General features: G+C 45.0%; 1 protein-coding gene across 1 annotated transcript; it reads right to left on the bottom strand.

Annotated features, from left to right (window-relative positions):
• Positions 1 to 747: 747 nt before the first annotated feature.
• On the bottom strand, positions 748 to 25,029 carry LOC144178333 (uncharacterized). The gene is made up of 11 exons (XM_077706093.1): positions 24,600 to 25,029; positions 20,960 to 21,150; positions 18,862 to 18,934; positions 16,397 to 16,672; positions 12,921 to 13,034; positions 12,343 to 12,407; positions 9,951 to 10,040; positions 6,147 to 6,302; positions 4,893 to 4,970; positions 4,617 to 4,765; positions 748 to 2,248 (listed from the first exon to the last, which is right to left on the bottom strand). Exons 1-11 carry the CDS (start codon positions 24,898 to 24,900, stop codon positions 967 to 969), a joined length of 2,775 nt encoding a protein of 924 aa, XP_077562219.1. The 5' UTR covers positions 24,901 to 25,029; the 3' UTR covers positions 748 to 966.
• Positions 25,030 to 25,129: the final 100 nt, after the last annotated feature.

Below are 25,129 nucleotides of genomic sequence, written 5' to 3'. Positions count from 1 at the left end.
CACAATTGAAGAAACAACATACAAGAGCACAAAGTTGGTGCTAAGCCAGTGTTGTCTTCTGCTTATTGTTCTACTGGTCAGTTGAGATTTCAGAAAAAATTTAATCAGTCTTTAAAGCATCAATTTAAATGTGGCATGTGCATCGAAAAAATTACTATGCCTTACTACTCCAACAAGATTTTGGCTTCTTACTAACTTCAATCAACCGTTCGCAACAAGAAGTATTAGAACACAAATTTGCGTTAACTTTCAACTGGTCTTACGCACATAAAAAGTACTGCTAAGGAAGCAAAGACATTTATTTAACACGAACATTGCTCATTTCATAAAAGGTATAATTAAAGATGACATTTACAAAGGAGTTTGTTGGAAAAACTGGCAGGTGTGGAAATACCGTGCAGGCAAAAGTACTGGCACTGGGCCTTTCCGCTTCAGCAAAACACAATAATTGTTCATTAGCTTAAACTAAACATGACCTAACACAGCATGTGCAGGCAGTTGCATTAATAGCTCACCACCAACACAACAAATCCTGTGGTTGTATTATTAGAGCTGTGGATTTTATTTTGTTTGTCAGAGTATGTCACAATACATTTGAAATTGTTAAAACGAAAAATGTGAGTCAATGTTTGGCACAAGACCAACAACTCGCAACCTAGTGACAAAGCAGCCTGTAGAGAACAAAAAGCACCTGTAAAATGAAATGAAACAGCTTGTCAGGAGGCAGGCCAGCAATTTTCTGAGAAGAAAACTGCTGTTAATCAGAAGAATAGGTAATGAAAGGACTGGGTAAAAACAAACAGCACTTAGCATTTTTGGCATTTTTGAATAGCATTTTGGATCCTAATAAGACTGTTCTTCCTGAGGCCACACTGTAACACATCACCTTCACACAAGGAACAACACAACACATCAGTGTACAAAGCACCAAAGTGCGAAGTCTTCCATTAGCCAGTGGGAAACCTACTAAAAACCATCAAAGTCACTTCCCGCCAGTTGAGGCGGAGTCATCGTGCCCGGGGTGGAAGGTGTTGACACTTCCGAGAGGTTTCGAGACAGACTAATGTTCGACGGAGTGGCGATAACCTCGAACATGCCCTGTGCAGCACTGTTGTCGAATGTTGGCGTGCTGTGACGCTGTGACGGGCTCTTTGCGGAGCGCCTCGACCTCTCTCCCTGTTGGGCAGTGCTGTATATGCTGCTCACAGTGATGTCTGCCGTGTCCACATCAAAAGACTTGCTCGGCATTTGGGACAGGGAGAGAGACAGAGCATCAGAGAGTGACTTCGTGTCATGGCGATCCCTTTTCTCCGATGGGAACTGTTTCCTGTCCTGGTCAGTAATCTGTTTAGCACTGTCCAATGCTGCGGGCTTATGCTTAGAACGGCTAGAGTCGTCGGATGCCAGTTCCTCCACGATTGAAGACACCAGGGTGCTGTCGTGTGACGACTTCGAGCTTTTTGATGAAGATTTAGAATTTTGAGGCCTTTCTGGTACGCGTGAAAACGACAGATCTTTTCCGCCCTTTGACGAAGATTTGGAGTCTCCTTTACGATGCATCGATGACGACCCTTTCCTTTCTGCTTCCGAAACAGCAGAAGATGACGATGTGCCACTGGCAAAGTCCGACTGGTACTTCGCTGAGTTGGCATCGCTATCCAAGGTAAAAAAATGCGGTGACCCCGATGGACTGGGTAAGATCTTGGAGGGCTCTTTACTGAAAGCCAGCATTTCTGAGAGCCGCTTCGATGACTCTATCGGAGACAAGTCGGCCAAGGCATCGCTGAAGGCTTTGCTTGATCTTTTTTCCATTGGGGAATCATCGTTAGCTGTCCTGGCTGAAGCAGGTGTTTCAGTGTGGTGCTCACCTTTGCGCTTTGGGGCGATCGAAGAGATGCCGCTCAGGCTTGGCTGTTCCGCCACACTGTCACTCGCACTCCTCATTTCAGATATTATCTTCTCTGCTTGGCTTTCAACAAACTGTTGAAAGGGTTCTGCACTGGCAGCCGTGAGTGGTGTCGAGGTCGTCACAGTCTTGGTCACAGGGCTGGAAGTGAAGAGTGGCTGCCTGTGTTTGCTTGGGGCCTTTGCGTGATGAGCCTTCGAGGGATTGTGGAGGTCAGTTGAAACAATGCGAGCAGCTTTTGCTTCCTTTGGACCAGCTTGTTGCAGTTGCTCTGGCACAGTGGCACTGGTGGCAACATTTTCGGACTGCTTGGGTGCTTGTCTCAGAAAGTCGACGTAGTTCCTTCAAAGCCAAAAAGAAAAAGAAGTGGAGAAAGCCGGGTTGAGAATCAGGGCTCTGGGTATGTTGGTAACCTCACAAGAGCATGCTACTGATTGCTCCGTTAAGTCAAACATGCTCTTGCTGAATTCTAGGACAAGCCGAGCAGGTGAGAACCAATCAATTTTTTATGTGGAGGTGCAATGCTTGAAATATTCATGTGGGTTACACAACAAAAGCATGGTGTCTAAATTGATAATGATATATCGGCAGTATAAAAGGACTTGTACAATCGACACAGCTAGAACAATTGGGCATTTCCATTAGGCTGAAGCCAACAATTGTTACGGTGCGTCTATGCTCCGGCATAGCGTAGGTGCACGCAGCATGGTTAAGCAACATTGGTGAATGCAGGGACTTGTATGCTCCAATGTCATTAACCGCCGGAGTGTCAAGTGGAACTCAACACACTTTGGCGCCACGGGCGCCAAGATACGGCGTGTCTCTATTCCGCACACAGTGCGTCGGACACGTCGGCCAACGTCAGCCTCGTATCCTAGCATGCACCTCACTAGACCGCGTGGACTGGGCGCATGCGTGCCTGCTCGCTCGCTTATGGCCGGGCTGGAGCGGAAGCTTGACCGTTTCGCAAATTTTACGACAGTTGGCACACTAGTCCCAAAACCTTTTGTGCATGCGCCAGCCAGAGGGGGTGTGCTGGCTACCGTCTGGCTATGCATAGCTACATTTCGCCGGCCATGTTGGAGTGTACAGGGGTAGAAATTTCTGCCGGTGCAGCCTAGCTGACGTGCCATCGCCAACCACGCGCCCGTCCGCTGGAGAAGTTGGAGTATAAACGCTCCTTTAACATTAGAAGATTATTTGCTCAGAAAGGGCAAAAAGTAAGCTGCTAAAACACCGTTTGAGTAGAGTATATAGCTAGATCATACATCGCACACCCTTTTCTTTATTTTTTCAAAGAGCAACACTAACAAATGACACGTGCATTTGTGTCTGATACAAAACCAAATTATAACTCCATGCACCCTTCAGTATGGCCACCTTACAATGGCAACATAAACATCCAGCTTCTACTACTTTTGCACATATGAATACTCGAGAGAAATTGACGATACATAAAGGTAGCTTGTAATTTTTTTTCCTTTTAATTTTAAAACAGATTCATAGCAAAGTTTCGATGACTCATCATGTTGTTGAATGCCAGTGTGTTATAATCACTAATGAGCCGCAAGGCCGATACAGTGCTTGCAAAAAAAAGGGGGCAGGGGGGGCGGACCCAGCAACTAGATTTGTTAGCATTGCTACGAAGCCAGCTTTAAGGAAGTGGATGCTTGCACAGATGAAGGTGGCTGAAGCAGTTTAATGCGCTATCTCTGTGCACAGGATATACTGAAGTATAGTACAGAAAACTGCTGGTTGGCTACTCAAGGAAAGTCAACTCTTGTGTTACAGTTCATAATTACTTAAGTAAGTGCAGAATCTCAATCTGGACAGGTGGCACAGACTATGGTAGGAGGAGCAGCAGCAACAACAACAAAGGCTGCCACTAGCGCACGGCTTACTACAAACTCAGGAAGTACAGCATATGACGTCCCTTATCCTGTCTTCCAAATGAATGCAAAAATGCAACCCTGTGGGTTGGCTTAAATGACTAAATGATGTTAACAGTCCTGAGAAAGGTAAAAAAAAAAAGCATGAAATAAGACAGTTTATATTGGTGCATCAATAAGGACACTAAAGCGTGAAAGCCAGAGGTCATGTACACTGGATTAATTCGGGGTTTGACTCAGTCAGCCTGCATTGTGAGTAGGCACAAAGTGTGACATTTTTTGCTTTGGTCTGAAGCTTGTGTAGCACACTTATTGTCTGGCATCCTAATGCTTTTGAAGTCCCTTCCTTGCTTGAATTTGGTATCGCTTAGAAACACAGCCAGGATGTAGCAGCTTTTGTGAATTGGCGCAGTCAGGTACAATTGGCAAAGCCCACAATCACTCTGGTCTGTCCACAATGGGTTGGACCACTTCACGGGAGTATGATTCAGGCCACACAGAGAAGAAACGGCCTGAACATGGAACTGTGGTCAAAGCAATGAGCAAGCACAGAAATACGCCCTTAAATCCCACATCAAATCAATCTGATGGATGGACGAGCAAACTCATACGCACACACATATGTAGACACGTTTTCCAGAAAAAGCTATTGCTTTTAAATATTGTTAGCTGCGGTCAGACTGCGAGAGATTTAAAGTAGAGGTGTCCGCAGAGGTCCTGGGCGCAAGCCCAGCAGCGGAGTTGCTCGCCACGAACAGCACTTAGGTATTTCTAGGTCACAATCATTCAAATAACTCGCCACTATCAATATTGCAGCTCACCTCGTCATTCCGGTAGCCTTAAGGAACAGATTAAACTTGACAAATATCTTCTCGATGTCCCCGAGCAAAGATTCCGGCACCAATGTGTAGCCAGGTTGGCTGCATTTCTTGCACCGCTGGAAACGCAACTGCCGATTTTCCTCGAAAAGCTGGAAAGTCACAAAGGAATCAGCATAGTGAGTGGCACTGCGATCCTGCAGGGTAAACAACAGCACATGCAGCCCAGCTGATGTATTGAAATGAATACGGAAGGAAGCATTAAATGAAGGAGCGAACCTTGAGCAGTTGCCTTTCCACAGCTTGCCTGGCCTCCTGCTCTTTCTTCAAGCTCTCTTGGCAGCGAAGCAACTCCTCCTTGAGTTGCGAAAAAAAAAAAAAAAAAAAAGAAAGACACGCAGGTAACAATGCAACCCTAAGCCACCAAATAACACACATTCACAACAAGTGTGTGTTTGAATTGTGGGTCAAATCATTTCTGTGGTCAGAGAAGTAAACCCTCACACAGTGGCACTGAAGCAAACGTGTTGAAGTCTTATTCATGGCTGCGCTGTGAAGTTCAAACCAAGTCACTCATTCATTGACTATTTAGCAGAAATATAGAGCCTTAGTTTGCAATAGGTGCACAAGAACAACAAAATGCACTATACGTAGCCACTGCAAAAACTACCGTATTGACATCACACTACCGTGCAATCAGCTTCCATTCTACCTTCGATTTCAACTTTAAACCATTGTGTGGTTGCACGCGGGTTGTACAGGCAATTTGTTAAATATGCCCTTGCATGTGGCCAGTGTGTCAGCATAGCTGACGTCAGTGAATTGACAGGGGGGGATAGCGCAAGAGAAAAGGCACTTTCAAACAAACCTTTTTCTGATAAAAAAATGTGTTTCAGCTGGCTGAAAAAGCTGCCGGCACCTTTTTGATTTTAACTGTGTCAGGTAATTATACAATAATTACACCTTATTTCAGCACCCCTTGAAGTTGGCTGTTTCACACGAGACAGCTTTGCAATGACAGAAAATAATTTTAAGCCAGAAATATGCGCATGAACCTACCGAGCTTGTGAGCGACTTTTAGGCAAAAGCGCATTAAAGGTTTGTGAAGTCATCGTGTGCCAACATCCTTTTTTCCCCTAAAGCAATGCCTTCCTTCACCCCTTCTGCCAGTTCACAGATGTTACCAGTGGGGTCCTTAATTAAGGAAATGAAATGAAATGAATATCTAGGGTTGAGAAGTGCTGTTTTCACGTATCTATCGTGTATGCTTGTGATCATTCAGTAGCTGCAATTTGATATATAACTGTATAGGTGCTGTGGTTCACAATGTATATGTAACTTTTTATGAGTGTGCGTTTGTGTGTGTGTGTGTGGGGGGGGGGGAAGGGGGAGGGGGATTGATTGAAACATATTCATTTAAACAAAAAGCCTTTTGTTTGAATCGGTTCTGTGACTGTTAACCCTAGGTATTTGTGACTGAATGTATTGCTGGCATGCTGAAGCAGACGGCAGGCCAAATATCGTCAATCTCACCTCAATGGCCTTGGTAGGCGCCCCTGATTTGGGCCCCGGAGGCTTTTTGGGTGATGGGGACCTCGGGCCAGGCCTGAGGGGAGCCCCTCTCTTTGTGGCAGCCCTGTCCAGGGAGGATGAGCGGCCCATAGACTTGCCTTGTGCACCCTGCACCTTCTGATGAGCAGAGAAACAAAGAGAGGAACAGAGTGAAGCTGCTGTTGGTCAGAGGAAGAAGCATTCCACACACCAACAGAGAAGAACCAAGCTGGAAAAAATTGTTACCAGCACTACAGAAAACTGCTACTGAATCCTGGAGTGGCAAATGCAATGAGGAGCTGCAACCTCCTGCTATAGGTGGTATTCATTGAAAAGTTTAGCTGTCAATTTCTTCGCATGGCAACACTGGAAACGGCCACGAACATGGCCGATGTGCCACAGATTGGCACGGCTTGTGCCCCTGCATCCGCCCGCCGAAGAAGAAAAAAAACACTGGCATAAGTCATCTGCTCCGTTTCAACCCGATTCTCAACGGTGGTGTCAACAGAGATGTTATTAATCGCACTCACATTGAACTTGAGGCATTGCTTTGCGTTCGGTGGGGTAGAGTTTGGAACGTCCAACCCACATCCTGTGCTTAGCACGGACAAGTAGGTACCGCCATCCCGCGGAGCCTGGCGTAACCAGTGACGGCACACTCACATGGTTGCCTGCATGCGTGCCTCGCCAGTGACTACAAGCTATAGAGAGAACTACCATATTTACTCGATTCTAACGCGCACCTTTTTTCCCAAAAAATGCGCCGCAAAATTGCATGTGCATTAGAATAGAGTACCAGCGGAAAAAGCGCTAGTGGTTGCTTATCGTGCATTATCGACATAGCAGGGCAAGCGTAATCGCAGTTGTGCCAGCTACGTGTCAAACATTGCGAGACCTGTGGCAACGCCAAAATAATAATAATAAAAAAATCCAAGAGCTGTATGTTTCCACAAAGAATGAGGAGACCACACCCATGCACGCACAACAAAGGATGTGCATGCATGTATCCTGCCGGTGGCTGGTGTGGGCACTGGCGTGTTAACGGCAGGGCGCGAAGGTCATGTGCAGCCCTTGTGAAAGGCTCCCCAGGGCCTCGCCAGTGCTTCTTGGTAAAAGTTAAAAATTGACGCCAGCAGATAGCAAGCCCCCGCTTTTCTATACTCAGCTGCGAGAAAGGAGACAGAGCAGTGAGAACCTACGTAGTACCAACCAGTGCACCCTGTTCTACAGAGGGATTGTCGCTCCGTGACAGCCTCCCATTGAACATTGTTGAAGATATTTTTCCAAGTTTTCGTGACTTGAATTTGTAAGGGCAGTCCACATGGGTGGTTTCAGTGGCACACCCACAGGGGGTGTTTTGGGGGTTGTAACCCCCCCCCCCCCCCCCCCCCCCACCAGATGTCCGTCGACCCAACCCCCTCCGCACGCCTCTCCCAGCGAACCGAAGTTCACATTTTTACATTTATATATTATCATATTTTATATTTGTTGTGAAAATTTCTAACCCCCCCTAGACAAAAATCCTGGGTGCGCTAATGGGTGGTTCATTTGGAAGTTGTGTCTAAATATAACTACCTAGCCATTTTCTTTATGAGCACCCTATCCTGGAACGACCATATTGAATACGTCGGTGCCAAAGCGAGCCGTGTATTGAACTTCCTAAGACGTAACTTTACACAGGCCCCACCTAAACTAAAGGAAACGCTCTATCTTTCTAATGTTCGTTCAATTTTAGAGTACGGTTGTGTGGCTTGGGATCCAGACACTAAAATATGTACTAATGCGCTAGAAAGGGTTCAGAAACGAGCAGCGCGATTTGTGTCTGGTAACTATGATATCACTAACCGCTCTTCGTGCATTCGCAAACATTTGGGTTGGCCTCTCCTGCAGGACAGACGCAAATTCTTAAGATTAAATCTATTTCATAACATTTATATTGGTAGCACTGGTTTAAATAAAGACGTGTACATTAAAGATCCCACTTATGTATCCTCTCGCCTAGATCACTCCCGCAAAGTTCGCGAATACCGATGTCGTATAAATACTTATAAAAACTCTTTCTTCCCGAAAACCACACACGAATGGAACAACCTACCAGAATATACTGTATCCACCCCGCCACCCTCATTTCAAAATGCTCTATCACAATTTTTGTTTTAATGAAAGATGCCAATTTCTGTCTGCATTTCTGTTTGTGTTTTACTTTTCCTTGATTGCCTCGTGTTCGCAAGAATGTGTACATACTGTATAAACTGAGCATGCTTACTTGTTTTGTTATCGGTATTCATACCCTGTATCAAATTTCAAGTTTTATGTCTCCTCCCCCCTACTGTAATGCCCAAATTTGGGCGCTGTAGGTACTCAAACAAACAAATAAACAAACAAACAAACAAACAAATAAATAAATAAATAAATAAATAAATAAATAAGTTATGTTGCAGCCTATGTCTGACGAGAGCCACCTAGTCCAATATTATATAAAGCTCTTGCATCCATTAACAGCGCTTGTCCTTTGCAGGGAACTTTTGCGCTTTTTCTTTTTTCCGGTCACCAAAACCAGGTGCGTGTTAGAATCGAGGGCGCATTAGATTCGAGTAAATACAGTAGTAGCGTACAAGATGAGAAGAAGGGCAAAACATCAAAGGAAAGAAAAAAGAAGGCAATGTTGCAACTTCATGTATATATTATTTATGACTGCACACCTACAAATCTATTTGAACTGGTGGAGACATAATCCAATCTTGAATGCAGAGCTTTGTTTAAGTGGGCGACCAAAGACAGTCAAACAAGCTTTTTTCAAAGTTCCACACACCACCCAAAGAATAACCTTTAAATAATGTATTTTTTCGAGTTGAGATTCAATTCAATAAAGTTTCACTTCAGCAAACACCTGTCCACTCAGACATTATGTTTTTCGACTTATGCTTTAACCGGAATTGCACAGCACATACATGTAAATGTGTCATCTGTTGGTATTACACAAGGTAGAAAAACATTTACCGTGCACCCACTTAACACTAAATGTGGGGCAGGCTGCTTCTTTTAAAACCACTTATTGGAGTAGACATCAGGAGTACAGTGTACCAGGGGTTTCCCCAGGAATCGAATCAAGGGGGCGAGGGCAGAGCAGGCGAGAGGCTAGATAAACTACACAAACTCTCTCTTTTTTACTCCACTAGTTAAATAAAAGACATCTATTAACCAAATACTCATCCCCGTGATGTATGTATTTTAAATTTAATTTCTATATAAAATTTGCTTTAGATTGTATCACTTGTTTCCAATATTAATTAGCATTGTTTGTATTTAAAAAAACATTCTCCATTTATGGTTTCATGCCTCAAAAAAATCCCTTCCTTTTTCTTTTCACCTGACATCCACTGCCGCTTAAAGCTTCCTATAAGGCCTCATATTTTCGGAGAAATTTGGTCCCTGCTTGGAAGTAAAGCCCCTGAGACTAAAACAGACGATGCGTATTTTCCCTTTCTGTCTCGCTTTAGATGGTAACGTGGTGTTTCACTCCTCCTTTTATTGGGGCTTGACCAAACTGCCCAGAAGTGTAATACAAGAACTGACATGAATAAGATTTAGAGGTTCAAGGGGGGGTGTCCAGAAAAACAAGGGAGGGCTTACACCCCCTAGGGGGTGTGTAGGGAAATCGCTGCAGTGTACAGTGCAGCAGCACTGCACTAGACGACAGAAGAATTGTTGGCTTCGCTGGCTAGTTTTACAGCACTGTTCTGGGCACCAAAAAAAGAAAAGCAGTTCAGTTAAAAGTAAACTTGCCTCGTCCAGTCTCCCCACTGACCTACTCCTGTGCTGAGGCGCAGGCTGCTCCTGCAATGGTTGGCTCTTGCCCAAGGGAAGGGGGCCGTACTGCACGTGCATAAAGCAACAGCACACAACAGACAAGAGGTCGATTCAGCCAGGCAGGTCTGCACTCCGGATAACAAGGTGCCCTTAAAGGGTCTCGATATCCAATGTGGCCACTTTTAAAAGTCACAAATGTAACCAAGCTATGCTGCGTCAAACACTGTCTGGCCAAATATACAGCAGGCTGAAATGAGACTGGGCTAACACATGCCAAAGCTATGCCAGGGCTATGAGGCACAAGAAAGTGGAGGGAGGATACGGATTATACAGCAAAGATTTAGCGGCTGTATGATATAACTGCATTTCACGATAACAGCCTTTAATGCTGAGCACGAGGTTGCGGGTTCAATTCCCAGCTGCGGCGGCTGCTTTTCTGATGGAGGCAAAGAGCAAAAACACCCGTGTGTACGAAATTACGGCGCACGTTAAAGATTCCTAGGTGGTCAAAATTAATTCGGAGCCCTCCACTACGGCACGCCTCATCGCCTGCGTTGCGTCGGCGCGTTAAACCCTGCAATCAATCAATCAACAGCCTTTAATGATAATGTTGCACCAAGTGCCACCTTCAGCTCCCAAGGTACAACAAGCTTTGAAGGGAGACAGCTTCACCATGAAACACAATGCTCAAGAATTGTGCTAACGAGTCGATTTCATAAAAGAAGCCTGGTGCAAAGGAATATTCTGACAGTCATATAGACGACAAGCACGTGGCCTTTATCTTTTTAATGTTTTTGTGCACATGTTGCTGCCAACTGAACTTGAATGCTTAAATGACGCTTGAAAACACAAATGATGCCTCAGCTAACCATGTGCATAATGCTTTTAGCAGCAAAGCTGTTCTCAATTGATTTCATGGGACAAAATGTAATAACGGGGCTACATCAATGTGAAGAGGGCATAGCCTAGCGAGGGAGATGGCAAGCAGTAAGTACACGTGCAGCAAGTTGATTCTTGAATGAGACGAATGCACTTCTAAACTAGTAAATCTGGTGGCAGTGTTCTCCCTTGTCAACATTGTTGAGCAAAAAGAAAGCATTAGGGATATTTGAGGCAAGACATCAATACATAAATGACATTTGCATTGTTCCTTTAAAGGGACCCTCCAACACTTGCCATCGACTACTAGTAATGTATTTTGGGATAAAGTCTATTGTCCCAGCAACCTCCTCCCGCAAGAATTATGAAAATCCGTTCACTATCACCGAAACTACGCGCGATGAAAAATCGCGCATAAATGTTCCCTCTCAACTCAACCGCGGACAACGCGATGAAAGCTGCGCGCTCTCTCCCGGAGAGGGGGGGCGGCGCGCGGCGTTTTGTTCGGCGGCCTTCGATATGTCACAGGCCTGGGAGTTTCGTCCTTTTCCCCGCAACGTGGACGGGTCTATTTCCGGTCTGGTGCCACAAAAAGGCAGGCATGGCTGCCTGCTCGCAAGCAAGCGCTCAGGCTGGTAGGGCGTTTCTGGAGCAATAAACGTTTGTTGTCGAGTGGGCTCGTTGAAAGTGGAATATTTAGTTCGTCACTCAAACTCCGCGTGCACTCAAAACAAAAGAAACACCAAAAAAAAAAAAAGCATGCGGACAGGTTCAGACATAAATGAGGTTCATACACAGCACCGACGACGGCTGATCGTCACAGGAAATGCCAGAATTTAGCTGTGAAGTTGACCAGCGACAGCCAATAGTACAGCCAGGACAGCCATGGCCCGATTGACGTCGCAGAGGCCATGCCAGGGGTGCATAATGAGGAGAATTGAAGAGCGCGCGGTTGGTTTTTCCGCGTCTTTCACGGCGATTTGCGCGCTTACCGCTTCACGTGCACGTGTAATATTTGGCTCGGGTGTTCCTGGCAGTGTAATCTAAACGTCGCGCAGGTTTACTTGCCCATCACGAAGAGTGTTGCAGGGTCCCTTTAATTAGAAATACATGTCTGATAGATTTTTGCAATAGCAAATAAAACAATACGCAGAGAAAAACACAAGACACCTACAGTGCCCCCTCGCAGCAGCGTTCTAAGTTTAAAAACAAGACGTTCCAGTAGATGGCACAAGCAGTGGGACACAGCAAAAATTAACTGGCGCGAACAGGTACCGATATGCTGGTTTTGAGAAGTTCTATGCAGCTTAGCCTTGCGATTAGGGAACGCCAGACGGCTTCGCTTCAGCTTTTGCGACGTTAAGTCAGAGAACTTGTGCTATTTTTTTTCAATCTGATATGAAATATAGACATGGCATCTTCAAATATGCAACCTCACATTGCTCCACTTTGACTACATTTTTCATTCAATGGAATTAAACTTTCTTACCGCACAGTGCCGACCCTGCCGATTCGACTCTATAATCTTTGCAATATCCTTGACGAGGCCAGCCTCTGAAAAAAAGAAAAGAAAGAACGAAACAAAGAAAAAAAAAAGACGTGACAAAAGCTGAATTACCCTTGTCTGAGATATAAACATAACATTGCCTTCAAGTTACAGAGCAAACTTTCTGATCTGAAAAACAGCTGACTTTATATAACATTTGCCTAGACCATTTAAAGGAGACACATATAAAGGGAAATCAACCCTGATATACATATCTGGCTGTAAATTTTTTTCTCAATAGAGCCTGTTGAAGGAAGTTCAGTCTGACTTTCACCATTTACACCTTGAGAAAACTAAGGGTGTCTCATTGCCACAACAAACTGACACTCACCAAAAATAAGAACATGTAAAAACAAATAGCGTTTCGGGGCCGTACAGGTCCCTTGTTCATGAGATGGGTTTTCGTCGAACTTTAAACTAAGGGTGTTTCATTTAATAAGAAAAAAAAGAAAAGCAATGGGCAATGAAACGCAGCCTGAAATATAAACACAACAAAAGAGAATTTTCTGGAGCAAGCTCACCAATGTCCTGATTGTGACGAACATCGACCACTTCAAGCACCCTGTTGTTGGCTAAGAGGTCGAGCAAGGCAGCAGCCCCAGCATTACCAAGGTTGCAGTTCTGAAGGTCGAGTGCTGAAGTAATAAACAAAAAAAAAAAAAAAAAAAAAAACAAAAAAAAAAGGGGGGGGGGGACGAGGGGAAGGGAAAAGAGGTGATGAAAGTGCTTCCTTTCCGTCAAAAACAGAAAAACAAGATGATTTTATCCTTATCGGGATTTGAGGTTAAGCCTGCACACCAAAACATCTCGGCTCTTCTCTTTCTGTTTCCTCTTCTATGCGCATCTTCTCCCTCTACTCCTAAATCTCCCATTTCCCACTCTCCAGCCTTTTTAGTGTTTAGGTAAGGAAAGAGTTCGTCCTGAAGTGGACTCAAGTACCTAGGCTGTTGTTGTTGATGTTGTTGTTGATGATAATAAGAGTCGACAGTGCATGCAAATCTTTGTGTCTTTTCAGTTGCGCTACGCGTCACTGTTTAAGCTTTCAGTTGCACCATATTAGTGTTATCATAAAAAAAAATGCCAATATAAAATACTGAGCGCAAGTGTGCTTGGCCTTTCGTGAGGAGCGCCCAGCGTCGGCCAGCTCAGCCTTCGAGAACACTCTGCCCAGTATTCGTGGGGTGATCTCTCGTGTGCTCTTCTACTCGCAAGTTCACGTGCGTTTGCACCTGAAGTGGGGAGCACGGAGGCCGAGTTTGCACTACAGATGCCGAGTTTGCGAAGCCAGTTGTCGCAGATTCTAGACCGTGCCAATGCGGTCCACTTTGGGAGAGGTGTGAAAGGCTGCGGACAAATTGATCTGGGCCTGACAGTCACGGAGAGCTTTCAGCACCAAGTTCAGAAACCCATGTGAGGTGCAACAGCTGGGCCTCCGACCAAGGGAGAGGGGCCGCCAGCTCTGCTGTTCCTCCTGCCTTGTACCACTAGTGCAAGCTGCCCCAATCCTTCCTTTCTTTTTTCTTGCACATGGAACTTGCAGAGATCAGTAAACGTTGACTCACCGATCAAAGGTATTGTCCAACGAGACTGGTGTTAGTCAGGGAGCAATATTTTAAATACAAAGCTACTGTTGTGGGACATTGTTTCAATCTGGGTAAATGTTCTACTGAAGTGATTCTCAATTAATGGAAGTCCGTAGTTCTCACAGCCTAAATGCTATAGCTCTCCTGCTGATCAGACTCAAATTGACTGGACATTTATTGAAAAGAAGGAACCAAGGTTTCAGACCAGAGCAAAAAAAAAAAAAAAAAGAAAGAAAACTCTGGGGGTGGAACAAAAGTGGGCACAGAGGTGTTATCTCTAATTTTATCCCAGCTTCCAAGCCCTAAACCAAACTGGCTGTACTATGGGTCAGACCCATTTTACAGTGACAGTACAGTTCAAAACAACTGAAGTTGTTAAGGTACATGTTGTTGCAACTTGTATAGCAGCCGGAATAGAATGACTGTATTTGAATGCACATCACGCAGTTTGGTGTTCAAGCTTTTGCAGGCACGTCTGAGGCACTACACTTGACCTTCTGAGAAGCATTTTCATGCTCTGTTCGAGCTCCTGTGTGGCTTCTATGAATTCCATCAAGTCAAGTCAAGTTGACGTTCATTCATAAAAAGTAAACGGTTACAAAGGACATTTACAGACAAGGGTCCTGAAGTCAGCGACTGCACTGGGACCCTCCAGGCACAACATCAGAGCAAAATCTTACTGTATACAAAATAGTATCACCTTTATAATAAGGTTCTACTAGGTTCCGGCAGTGTCACCTAATGTTGCGAGTGGCACCAAACACCTAATGTTTCAGGTGGCACCTAACACCTAATGTAAGAGTGGCACCTTATGTTAGAAAACTGTACTGCTGTTCACTTGAGCTCTTATAAAGATGGCATTCACTGAAAAGTTTAGCTGTCAATTTCTTCGCTTGGCAACACTAGAAACGGTCACGAACATGACCGAAGCTCCATGGACATGGCGCGGCATGTGCCTCTGTGCCTGACAGCCAGGAGGGGAAAAAAAGAAAAAAAGAAAAAAAAAGAAAAGAAAGGAAGAAACCGCCATGCGTCGTCTGCTTTGTTTCAACCCGATTGTCAATGGTGGTGTCAAGAGAGATGTTAATAATCACACTCGCATTGGAGTCGTGGCATTACTTTGCGTTTGGTGGGGTAGAGTTTGGAACGTCCAACACACCTCATGTGCTTAGCACGGACAAGTACCGCCATCCCGCGGAGCCCGACGTAACCAGTGGCAGTGCAATCACATGGTTGCCGTCACACGTGCCTCGCCAGTGAATACAACCTATACCAGTGTGTGGAGACACCATCCTGTGTGGCTTTGCATGGTGTGAAAAGGTCACATTGCGCAGTATATGGCTGCGAACATGTTTTGTTTGTTTTGCTGCCAGCGCCTGGACACGCCTGGTTATCTTATCCTTCCTGAGTCGTGTGCCGTGCCTGGCAATCTTGACTGATAGGAAGAGGGCTTCATTATGTTGTCACTCGCTTAGGGTGTTCTCTGATTGACAGTGTTCTCAATATAATTTAACGGTGCCAAAAAAATAGTGATGGGAGATAAACGTTCGCAGGGCAAATGCTGTGGAATTCGACTTGCCGATGCTCGACCGTGCATGCCACTTTGCTGACTACTTTTTTGCTGCTTGTGTTTTCTTCTCGATTATTGAGGAGCACAAGTTTGCTCCAATAAACATTAACTTCACGAAAAAACTTGCTTCGTTTTCCCCTGCATGGCAATATCATAGCTTACATATACACGGTTACACACAAGTTGCAATGGCCAGCAGACAGCTTTTGGGATGCAGTCTGCCCCATCTGTAAGCCAGTTGAGCATAACTGCTGACATTTACTATGTATTGTGAACATGTCCTGCCATCCAATGGGAGCAGCCCGACCTTCATAGATAGATAAATAGGGTTTCATAAGCAGGTGGTGCTTATGAAAGAACAAAAAACGAGATAACATAGAGGGGCAAATTACAAAGTAACAACATGTCAGCAAAATATGTCGGTTGAAACAAACATGGAATTGTAGGTTTGTTGTAGATGCGTCATTGGACAGGGCAAGCGAATGTTTGGATAGAATGTATAAAAGCACTTTGAGGCTTTCCCAGATGGGACTCAGAATTGTAACGGCGTAAAATTTCATCACAGTCATTTTTGCCACGCACGACTTTTTGTAGAAAGTTCATATGTCGCATTTGCCTCCTACCTTGCAAAGACACGAGGCCTCATGAGATGCAGCTCAGCTGTCCAGATCAGTGAACTTCACTCGCCTTAATTCAATTAAAGAGGCAAATCTGCCACTATATATGCAATGTTTTGCATTACGTGTTGAGGCAGAATAAAGCGCAACTACAGCAACACTCGAAATGGGTGCCTCCTAAATGGACGGCACTCGGACTACCATGCACCCAGGACGGGGTGGCCCACCTCGCAGGCAGAGGTTGTCGCCCAGTGCCTCCACCAGCGGCAGGAGCCCCGCGTCTCCGAGCGGGTTCCGGCAGAGGCTGAGCCGCCGCAGGCCGCCCAGGGCGTCGAGGGGCAGGGCCCCCCTCCGCAGCACCCCCTGCCACAGGGCCCCCTGGCCCCCCAGGTTCTGCTGGCGCAGCAGCCAGGCCAGGGGCTCCGTTTCCACTCCTCCCAGCCGGCAGCCGCACAGGCTCAGCTCCCGCAGGCCACCCTTCTCGCGCACTGTCTGGCACAGCACTGTGGGGAGGGGGAACAAAAGTGGCTGGAATTACTTCGGCAATGGCTTGAGCATAACGTATTTTGAACATAACATGTTACAGCAGAACCTCACCATTGAATGCGCAGACAAACCAACCCACTCCAAAAGGTATCAGTCGGTTCGCAATACAAGGATGACTGAGCTCGGGGCTGGATTTGCCTCTCAGTGTCCGAACTGCACTTCACACCAGGTGTGTTCAAATCCCATTCCTCTCTTTTCATGGCACAAATACGCATAGTATTAGGCCGCAAGAACGTCCAAAAAAGAATGCCAGGAGAAGGCATACGACGAGAAATTGGATCTCAAGGGAAAAGGAGGGGGACAGCAAGCTCACACTTTAAGCTGCACGATTCCAGTTGCCCGGAAGCCGCATAAAAACTTCCAGCCAACTGTATGGGCACTCACGGTTGAAGCTGACTGATTGTTGATTATGGCGTTTAATGCACTGAAGCTACACCTGGCCTATGAGGCACGCTGCAATGGAGGGCTCCAGATTAATTTCAATCGCCTGGGGATCTTCAAAAGAGTAGTGACACGCAATTTCAAAGCTGAGATAGCTATGTAAAATGCTTCCTTTTTATCAGGCGATATCTCCTAGCAAGTTTCAACAGTAACCGTTCAGTATAACATATTTTAAACCCATTTTAACCCTTGCCCGCACAAGAAAGCCCAGAGCGGGCCAGCATAACATCACCTGCTCCTTGCCCCAAACTGCCGACGTTGGGCTCCCCTGACGTAGCCAATGCGCTGGCTGCGGCTGGAGCGCGCTGCTACGCTATGTGCATCACGTCATGGTTTTGGAACTGACATTATGCTTCCTGGGCGCGTGAGGATGGTGAAGACCTCGGCCGATCTGTGGCGCGCGTTCAGACCAGCAGTGGTGTGACAAGAATGGTGACGTCACGAGCGCCCTCCTGTCATGGTGGCCGCCCAGGGTTTGTTTTGTCGAAACCGAAACTGACACGAATAAACGATGCCGTAAATTATTGTTTACGCTGCAATCAACCGTCTAATGTGCCGTTCTATGATTAGTGGGCTGGTGGGCACCCATAGCAGTGGGGAAAAAAAAAAAATGTAACATGAAAATTTCATGTCAGTACTCCTTTGACGCGCTGAAATCTCAACATACGGGCGTTTTTGCTTTTTGCCTCCATCAGAAAAGCGGCAGCCACAGCGGGGAATCAAATCGCATCCTTGGGCTCAGCAATACAATGCCTTAGCCACTGAGCCACCGCGGTGGGTACAGTTGAAGTCTTAGAACCACGCTGGCTTATGAGAGTACCATCATGGCACAGCATACTGCTTCAAAGGTCTCGTGAAATAGCATAGAAGAGATGCCAATGTTTTACTGAAGCCTTGGTTACTGCACAACATGTCATGCTCAGTTTCACAGAGCGTATGCAGTGCTGGCAAGGATTCACTTGGCCTCAGAAACCATGGAGAACAAACCACGTCCCTCAAAGAAAGCTTGCAGTTTGTTTAATATGAAGAACAGGGAAATCAGCTGCACTTTGGAAGTAACTGATATAAATGTCAATGTTGCGAACGACGAGAAATGAGGACCTCTCTTGTAGCAGGGAAACAGTTTAGTGTACAAGGCGATATCGCACTAAATAAGACAAGAGAATAAAGCCGGAATGTGTTGGTTTTAAACCATAATACAGCAAGCATGTCGGCATCTGTCACATGTTGCATAGTTCCTGTGCCCGCCTTGTTTAATATGGACTTCACTGCCATGCAGTGTTCTGTGCAGTGCAAAAAATATCAGCACTTTAAATAATTTTTTTGGTCATACAAAGCAAGCACAAACAGTAAAAATGAAGCCTTCTTACAGGCCTGGCCACAAGAAACAATTTTTTAGAACTTCCAAGCAATCAATACTTGGTTTAATTTACCACATTCTGCCAGCACAATGTCTATCCTCTCATCAGCGAAATATCTCTCGAGAGAACTGGTACAACCAGCCAACCAGCATTCAAACACCACCTTCAGTATCGAGACACATTTAATGTGGTAATACACACACAAAAAACAGTAAGAATAAGGTTGCTCGAACTACTAACACTTGAAGGGATAACCAAGAGAGCAAGGAATTTTTGCTTAAAATATGGCAAGTTAACAGCGCAACCATTTGGCGATGCCTCTGCCTTCTACCTCGCACACTCACCTTCCAGGCCTGGCTTCCCAAGCGAGCAGCCATCAAGGCTGAGAGATGTCAGGGATGTTGAAGCACGGAGGCCCTTCAACGAGAAAGGGAAATCGAACATTATGAGTTGCCACAGCCCAAATACAAGCCGGCTATGTTACACCGCACTATGTGGCAACCACATTTCATAAAATGGTCCCTCTTACTCCTTACACATGTTAATTAAACTAGTAATCACTGGCTCTGCATCACAAAATGTTTTGTGCAGGTGAGGGCATTTGTAGATAAAGTCTCTGCAAAGATGTGAGCAAGTTGAAAATGTAAACACAGATGTGGAATACAAAAAAGCATTTGTACTTTTTGTGTAACATGGCGTGTGTTTCTTGCACTCCTTTGATTTGTAAGTAGAAACCAAAGAGCCTAACTCCAAGCTCTGCAAGGCTGCTGTAATTTTCCGTAATGTTTTTTTTTTTATACAGCTGCTAGTGTTTAGTCTTAGGCTCTTGCTACAGGCATGATTTCATTGCAAAACCTCCAAGGTGCAGTGCACATGAAAGGAGTATGTGTGCAGCCAAAAAATGCAAAAAGCATACGGCAGAAGTTCATACAGGAGGGTATATAGGGAATGAGGGGACTCTTGAGCCAGGGTACAGCCCTAAACAGTGATAATAAGTGCATGCATCTATACACACACTATGCCACTGAGTCAATGACTTCTTCACCTTGAAGGTGTAATTTGTGCTGCGTTTACAAGTTGATACCCGCATGAATAAAAAGGAGGGGGGAGAGGAGTTTAACCACCTTTGCTGCACTGTACACATTTGATGCAAAGGAATAGCGAGCCCTTTGTATGCATAGATGCCTGAAAACAGACTTCTTCCAATGAAAAGCCATTTGCAGTGGAAGCCTACTGCTATTGATTACAAACTCTTTAGCCATAATCGAGGGCTAAACAAGAAATTCTCATCAAGCACATCCCGAAACCTTTTCCCTAATTTCAAACGCTGTGCCCCTTCATCTGAATCTTTGCCTTTTGTAGTGACAGCTGTCAATTGTTTATGATAAATGGTACTTTTATGAGGCGGGGTACTCTTTTCTCAGCAATTTTTTCACCATGTGCACGTGGACGTGTGTCCGCTGACGAATGCACTACCAAGCACAAATCTAGAAAATAAAAAGGAATAGCGAGCCCTTTGTATGCATAGATGCATGAAAACAGACTTCTTCCAATGAAAAGCCATTTGCAGTGGAAGCCTACTGCTATTGATTACAAACTCTTTAGCCATAATCGAGGGCTAAACAAGAAATTCTCATCAAGCACATCCCGAAACCTTTTCCCTAATTTCAAACGCTGTGCCCCTTCATCTGAATCTTTGCCTTTTGTAGTGACAGCTGTCAATTGTTTATGATAAATGGTACTTTTATGAGGCGGGGTACTCTTTTCTCAGCAATTTTTTCACCATGTGCACGTGGACGTGTGTCCGCTGACGAATGCACTACCAAGCACAAATCTAGAAAATAAAATGCTTTTGCCACTTCAGAAGTTTTGGACGGATGGAGGGCAGGCCTTTCTGCCTCGAACGGGGTATCATGACCAATCCAGCATGAGTCCTCACTGAAAATAAGTTACAATGGTGGGCTTTGTATCCAAATTCTGTGGTCTGTTTAAGTATCTCGGAGGAAAAAGAAAAAAATTTGGCATAACTTGTAGATTTTGCTGCAGTTGGAAATATGAACCGCAGAAATACACGCTCCTGTAGCTCTAGATCTATGCCCATGCACACAACAAAAGTGTTTTTGGGGGTCTGACCAAAAAGGGCAATGTCGATACCTTACAAGGGGGTCATTTGGACCAGGACAAATAACGAGATGTCCTCACCTTCGCGAAATGGACACTCAGCACATGTCCGCCAGTTTTTTTCCCCCTATTTTAAAGCTACAGCTTCAGAAACGAATGCATAAAATATTCTCTGCAGAGACATTATAATTGCGTAGCTGTATGTCAACAGCTGCCACCGTAGGTTGTACCACTCTTGGAGCGATCGTCTAACATTTCATGCCTTTAAGTGCCTTCCCGTGCAGCACACTACAATCAGAATGCTCTTCAACACCACCGTACTCCGGCGAGCTCCTGTAGGTGGGCCAGTGAGAAAGGGAAGCCAGCCAGCTCCAGGCGCCTCAGCCTGGGATTGCCTTTGAGGTGCTCCGCGAGTGCAGTGCAGAAGGCCCTCAGGTTGTCCGGCGTGAAGAGCGGTGGCACGTGGATGCTCTGCTGCACCTTTTGCACCAACTGCAGTCGGCCCACGTCGGCTGAGAGGGAAGGCAAGCCGTTAAAGGGACACTCAAGTCAAAATAAAAGTTGCTCTAGATCAATAGATTAGCTCACCAAAAACAATCTTATGCACAGCTTTTTTTATAGTAAAGCAGAAAATAGCAAGAGCGTGAAAACCTGTACTACCGCCAACTTGCACCGGAAGAGCTTAAATCGTCTGGCATAACAACGTCTTCCCTGGCTGCTGCTCGATGGCGCTACTCATCCACGATTGAGGCAGCACTACCGGTTTTAAAGGAAGAGCGCGAGCCACGCATGAGTGGTTGGTTCGACGCCACCATTCGCGGGGTCTCAAAAAAACGATACGTTTTTCTTCAGCAAAGCATCACTACTGATCATGGGCCCCATTAAGGAACATTTTGCTTAGTAATCCGGAGTTGCAAAAGATGTGGCAGTTTAGGAAAGCATGACTGATTTTATTGAAACTAACCAAACTGCTCGGTGCATGGTAGTGTCACATTCGGTTGCTTTTATACCGCTATGCATCACCGCTGCCTCACTCGCTTCCGGTTTATCATGACGCAAATAGTGCCAGCAGTCGTGTTTGCGTCTCATGTGATCAGCGTTTGATTAGCAATTTCTCAGCAATTACGGCATCTTTCAGCACCCAGTCAACGCTAAAATGGCTATGGGAAGGTCACACACTCATTTGAAACAATCTTGCTGGTTGCCTTCACTGTCCCTTTACAAAGGTCATCAAGACAAAACACAACTTTGTGCAATTTGAAAGATTTGACCTTTGGTAATTCACTCAGCACCAACCCCGCCACAAAAAACAATCTCTAAAGAAAAAATGTCAAGCAGCCTTCAGATTTCACACTATACAGTGATGTAGTACGGGTGGGAGGGACGCATTATCAGCCAGCACTTAAAACATAGCTATCAGTGTGTTAACTGCCTGTTATCATTCAAGTGATGCAATCAAACGGAACTTTAGGCCCCACTGCAATCACCCAGACATGCTTCTTGGCAGTGGTTAAGGTCGACAGACACCAATTCCACAAACAAGATTCTGTGACATCATAGATAAATCGCCAGATAGTGGCTGGGGAGTTGCCACTTTCTGATCTGTTTTTCTTAAATATCTCAGTTTATTTGTTTGACTTTGAAATAAAATTGGTATCATTGTTATCAAGCCAAAGAAATCTTTTAAATGAACAAAACTTGTATTTTGTCTTCTCACGTCTCCAAAGGGGCCATGCAGATAAAATACAAGTTTGTTTTATTCGAAAGAACTCGTGTACTATAGTGTCCCCAATGCTTGAATAGAAGCAAACGATGCTTTATTCACTGTGTAATTAATCATTTTCGGTTAAAATATTATTCTCCCGCCAAATTGCGTGTTCTAACGACGTCTGCAATGACATCATAGGAACGGGTCTTAAAGCTAAACTTGGTGTGAAGCGGAGACTTGTTTACCGTTAGTCAACCTAGATGGCGCCACCATACCGCAGCAAACCGTTTTCTGCCTGTAGTTTGTTTTTGACCGTATTTGCACCTGGCCTGTTTTTGTTCAGGGAGAAAATAATCGTTTTGTGAAACATGGTGCTCGCTTGACGAATATGGTCCCATAAGACGCCGTCGTTTACGCCAATCGGCCAGTGTCGTCTGAGACAACCCCACAGAGCCCCAGTGCTGTGCAGCTAAAACAAGCATAGTACGCATCGGTACTTCTATGTTTATGTGTGCTTTCGTAACTTCCACTGTTTATCCCACCATACTTACTGCTATAAAAAGAATGTGCCCTAAATTTAAGCGCAAATAGCTCGTTCGGTAAGCTTATAGGCTCTGCCTATTTTGCATTTGCTTTTGCCTGCCTCAGCCAATCCCAGAGCTGTGTGTATGACATCATAGGTTCTGTTATGGGAAATGAGCTAGTGTGTCGCATGGCCATTCCCTTTTTTCCTAATTATAAAGCTTATTTGAGTGATGTTTATGTCAAAAATGGTGTCAGTATGACTCTAACGAGGCAATCTTTCAAATGAACGAAACTTGTATTTTGATTTCCCGCCTATTTAAGCTCGTGGCTCTGCCTGCCTTTGTGCAGTATTGAGTTTAAAACCAGCATCCCTACAGAAGAGTCAAGCCAACACAAAAATATGTGAGTCACTTGCAATGTGCTGCTGATGCTGGTTGAATCATACCTGACCACGAAGAAAAAAGGAAATAGTGTGGAGCAGCCAATGGCACGTTTCAGAATGCTTTGTCAGTATTATGCAGGACTGGGAGTCCCAAGCGCAGGCTTGGTTGCAGTCACGTTTATTAAAGTATGGCTCCGACAGGCATCTAAGACCTAATGATATATATATGCACCAAATTTTTGCGCGTTCTTTGCTGCATTGTTTCCCTGTAGCCATGCTTGTTAACTACAGGCATTTCTTGCGCGTTTAAAATTTACTTACAGGTATGGAAACTATGAAAATTACACGCTTTTTCACTACGGTAAAGGACACTAACTCGGAAGACCACCTTGAATCGGTTTTTGTTTGACATAATTTTGTTACTTATGCTTCAGTGCGCCTTGAAGATGTTGATGTGCAGTCTCAGAAAACCCTATTCGCAAGGTTGTTTTGTAGACGATAGAGTACTAGCCTTGTTATTCGTGGTAACGTACTTTATTCTTTAACTTTCTTCACAGTACTCAATCTTTTCTTGCATCTTGAAATGATGCAAAAATTGTTGGCTTCGTCGACATGACACCTCGAAAAGGTTTAACCTTTTTTCAAACGATCTTCATGGGTTCGTTTTTTGTGTGTGTGTGTGCATAGTAATGAGAAGAAGGGGCTATTCTGCACTAAGTTGTCCTGAATTACAATTCATCAAGGTTGACGAAATGTGGAACCACCTCATCACACTAAACATTCATTTTGAAGAACAGGCTGCTGAAGTGCTCAGCGCAGTGCCTGCTTGGATTCAACTCGTATATCTGGCTGCAACGGTTTTATTGTTTATTGCCTGTGCCATTTTGTGAAGTGAGAGATTTTGTGACGTGTGCGTTTCCAAAAAAATTAAACAGAAACTATGTCGAGTTTTAACTCGCATAATGTGCTCAGAACCGGGTGCGAATGTCTTGCATGCCAACATGCACAAGCTGCTGGCAAAAAGGTTTTTTTTTTATATTTAAACATCTATGCTCTTTACTATTGAAGGAACACTTCATAATATAGTGCTGAAATCTTTCCCTCATCATCGTATGCATATGCTTGAGCAGGTAAGTTAAGCATCAATCAATCGCTTTAGGCCACCTTACACGGGCGAAGCTAATGATTTTCTTTTCTTTTTTCCTTTCAAAGCATCCAAGTGCTGTTGCAAAACGTGTTGTCCACTTTCTCGAGGAATACGCATATCCCGCTTGCGCAGCTTCCTCAAGCTCAGACGCGCGATCCTGTAAAACGATACACAGCTCATATTTCGAATGATCACATACCGATGAGTTCGGGGTAGTTGCCAAGAAACGTAGATCGGAACGTAAGAGTTTCCAAGCTTTTGTCAAGGCGAATAGCTTGCAAGAGCGGCTTCCACTCATCTGGTCGTATTATGTCAACATACAAATCGAGTGAGGCATCGTCAGGTATTTTCGACAGCAGCGTACGGCGATTGCAAACGTAGAAGTTGTCGCACTGGTCTTTGTAGACAGTTCGAAAGCTCGGCACTGTGGTCGACCTTCCAGAATGCTTTCCATGGGCACCAGAAAGATGTTTCAGCGCACTCTGGGTAGACATTTTCATATAAAAGAATTCACGCACCCAAAACACGTCCGGTTAGAAACAGCCCGTGATCACCTATTCAAGCAAACCGCGAAAGCAAACGCAGCCGACGCAGCTCTGCAAGCCAACACCAACATCAGCAACAACATCAGCGCAGCCGCGCAGCTCCCCAGCGATCGCAGCGCCTAGCAACAAAAACCCAAACTTGCGTCTTTGCATGCAAGAAAGCTTAAATAACAAAATATACTAA

This window comes from Haemaphysalis longicornis, unplaced genomic scaffold (assembly GCF_048455015.1).
Source record: "Haemaphysalis longicornis isolate Haplotype H1 unplaced genomic scaffold, Haemaphysalis longicornis Haplotype H1 scaffold_4, whole genome shotgun sequence".
NCBI lineage: Eukaryota > Metazoa > Arthropoda > Arachnida > Ixodida > Ixodidae > Haemaphysalis > Haemaphysalis longicornis.
This window is presented reverse-complemented; position numbering and strand designations above follow the sequence as displayed.

Excerpts from the sequence above, each read along its gene's own strand:
- LOC144178333 (XM_077706093.1), bottom strand. The coding sequence starts at position 24,900 with ATGAAAATGTCTACCCAGAGTGCGCTGAAACATCTTTCTGGTGCCCAT. Across the intron at positions 18,935-20,959 it reads ACCTACAGGAGCTCGCCGGA|GGCCTCCGTGCTTCAACATC; the intron begins GTACGGTGGTGT and ends TTCTCGTTGAAG. Across the intron at positions 2,249-4,616 it reads AAGGCTACCGGAATGACGAG|GAACTACGTCGACTTTCTGA; the intron begins GTGAGCTGCAAT and ends TTGGCTTTGAAG.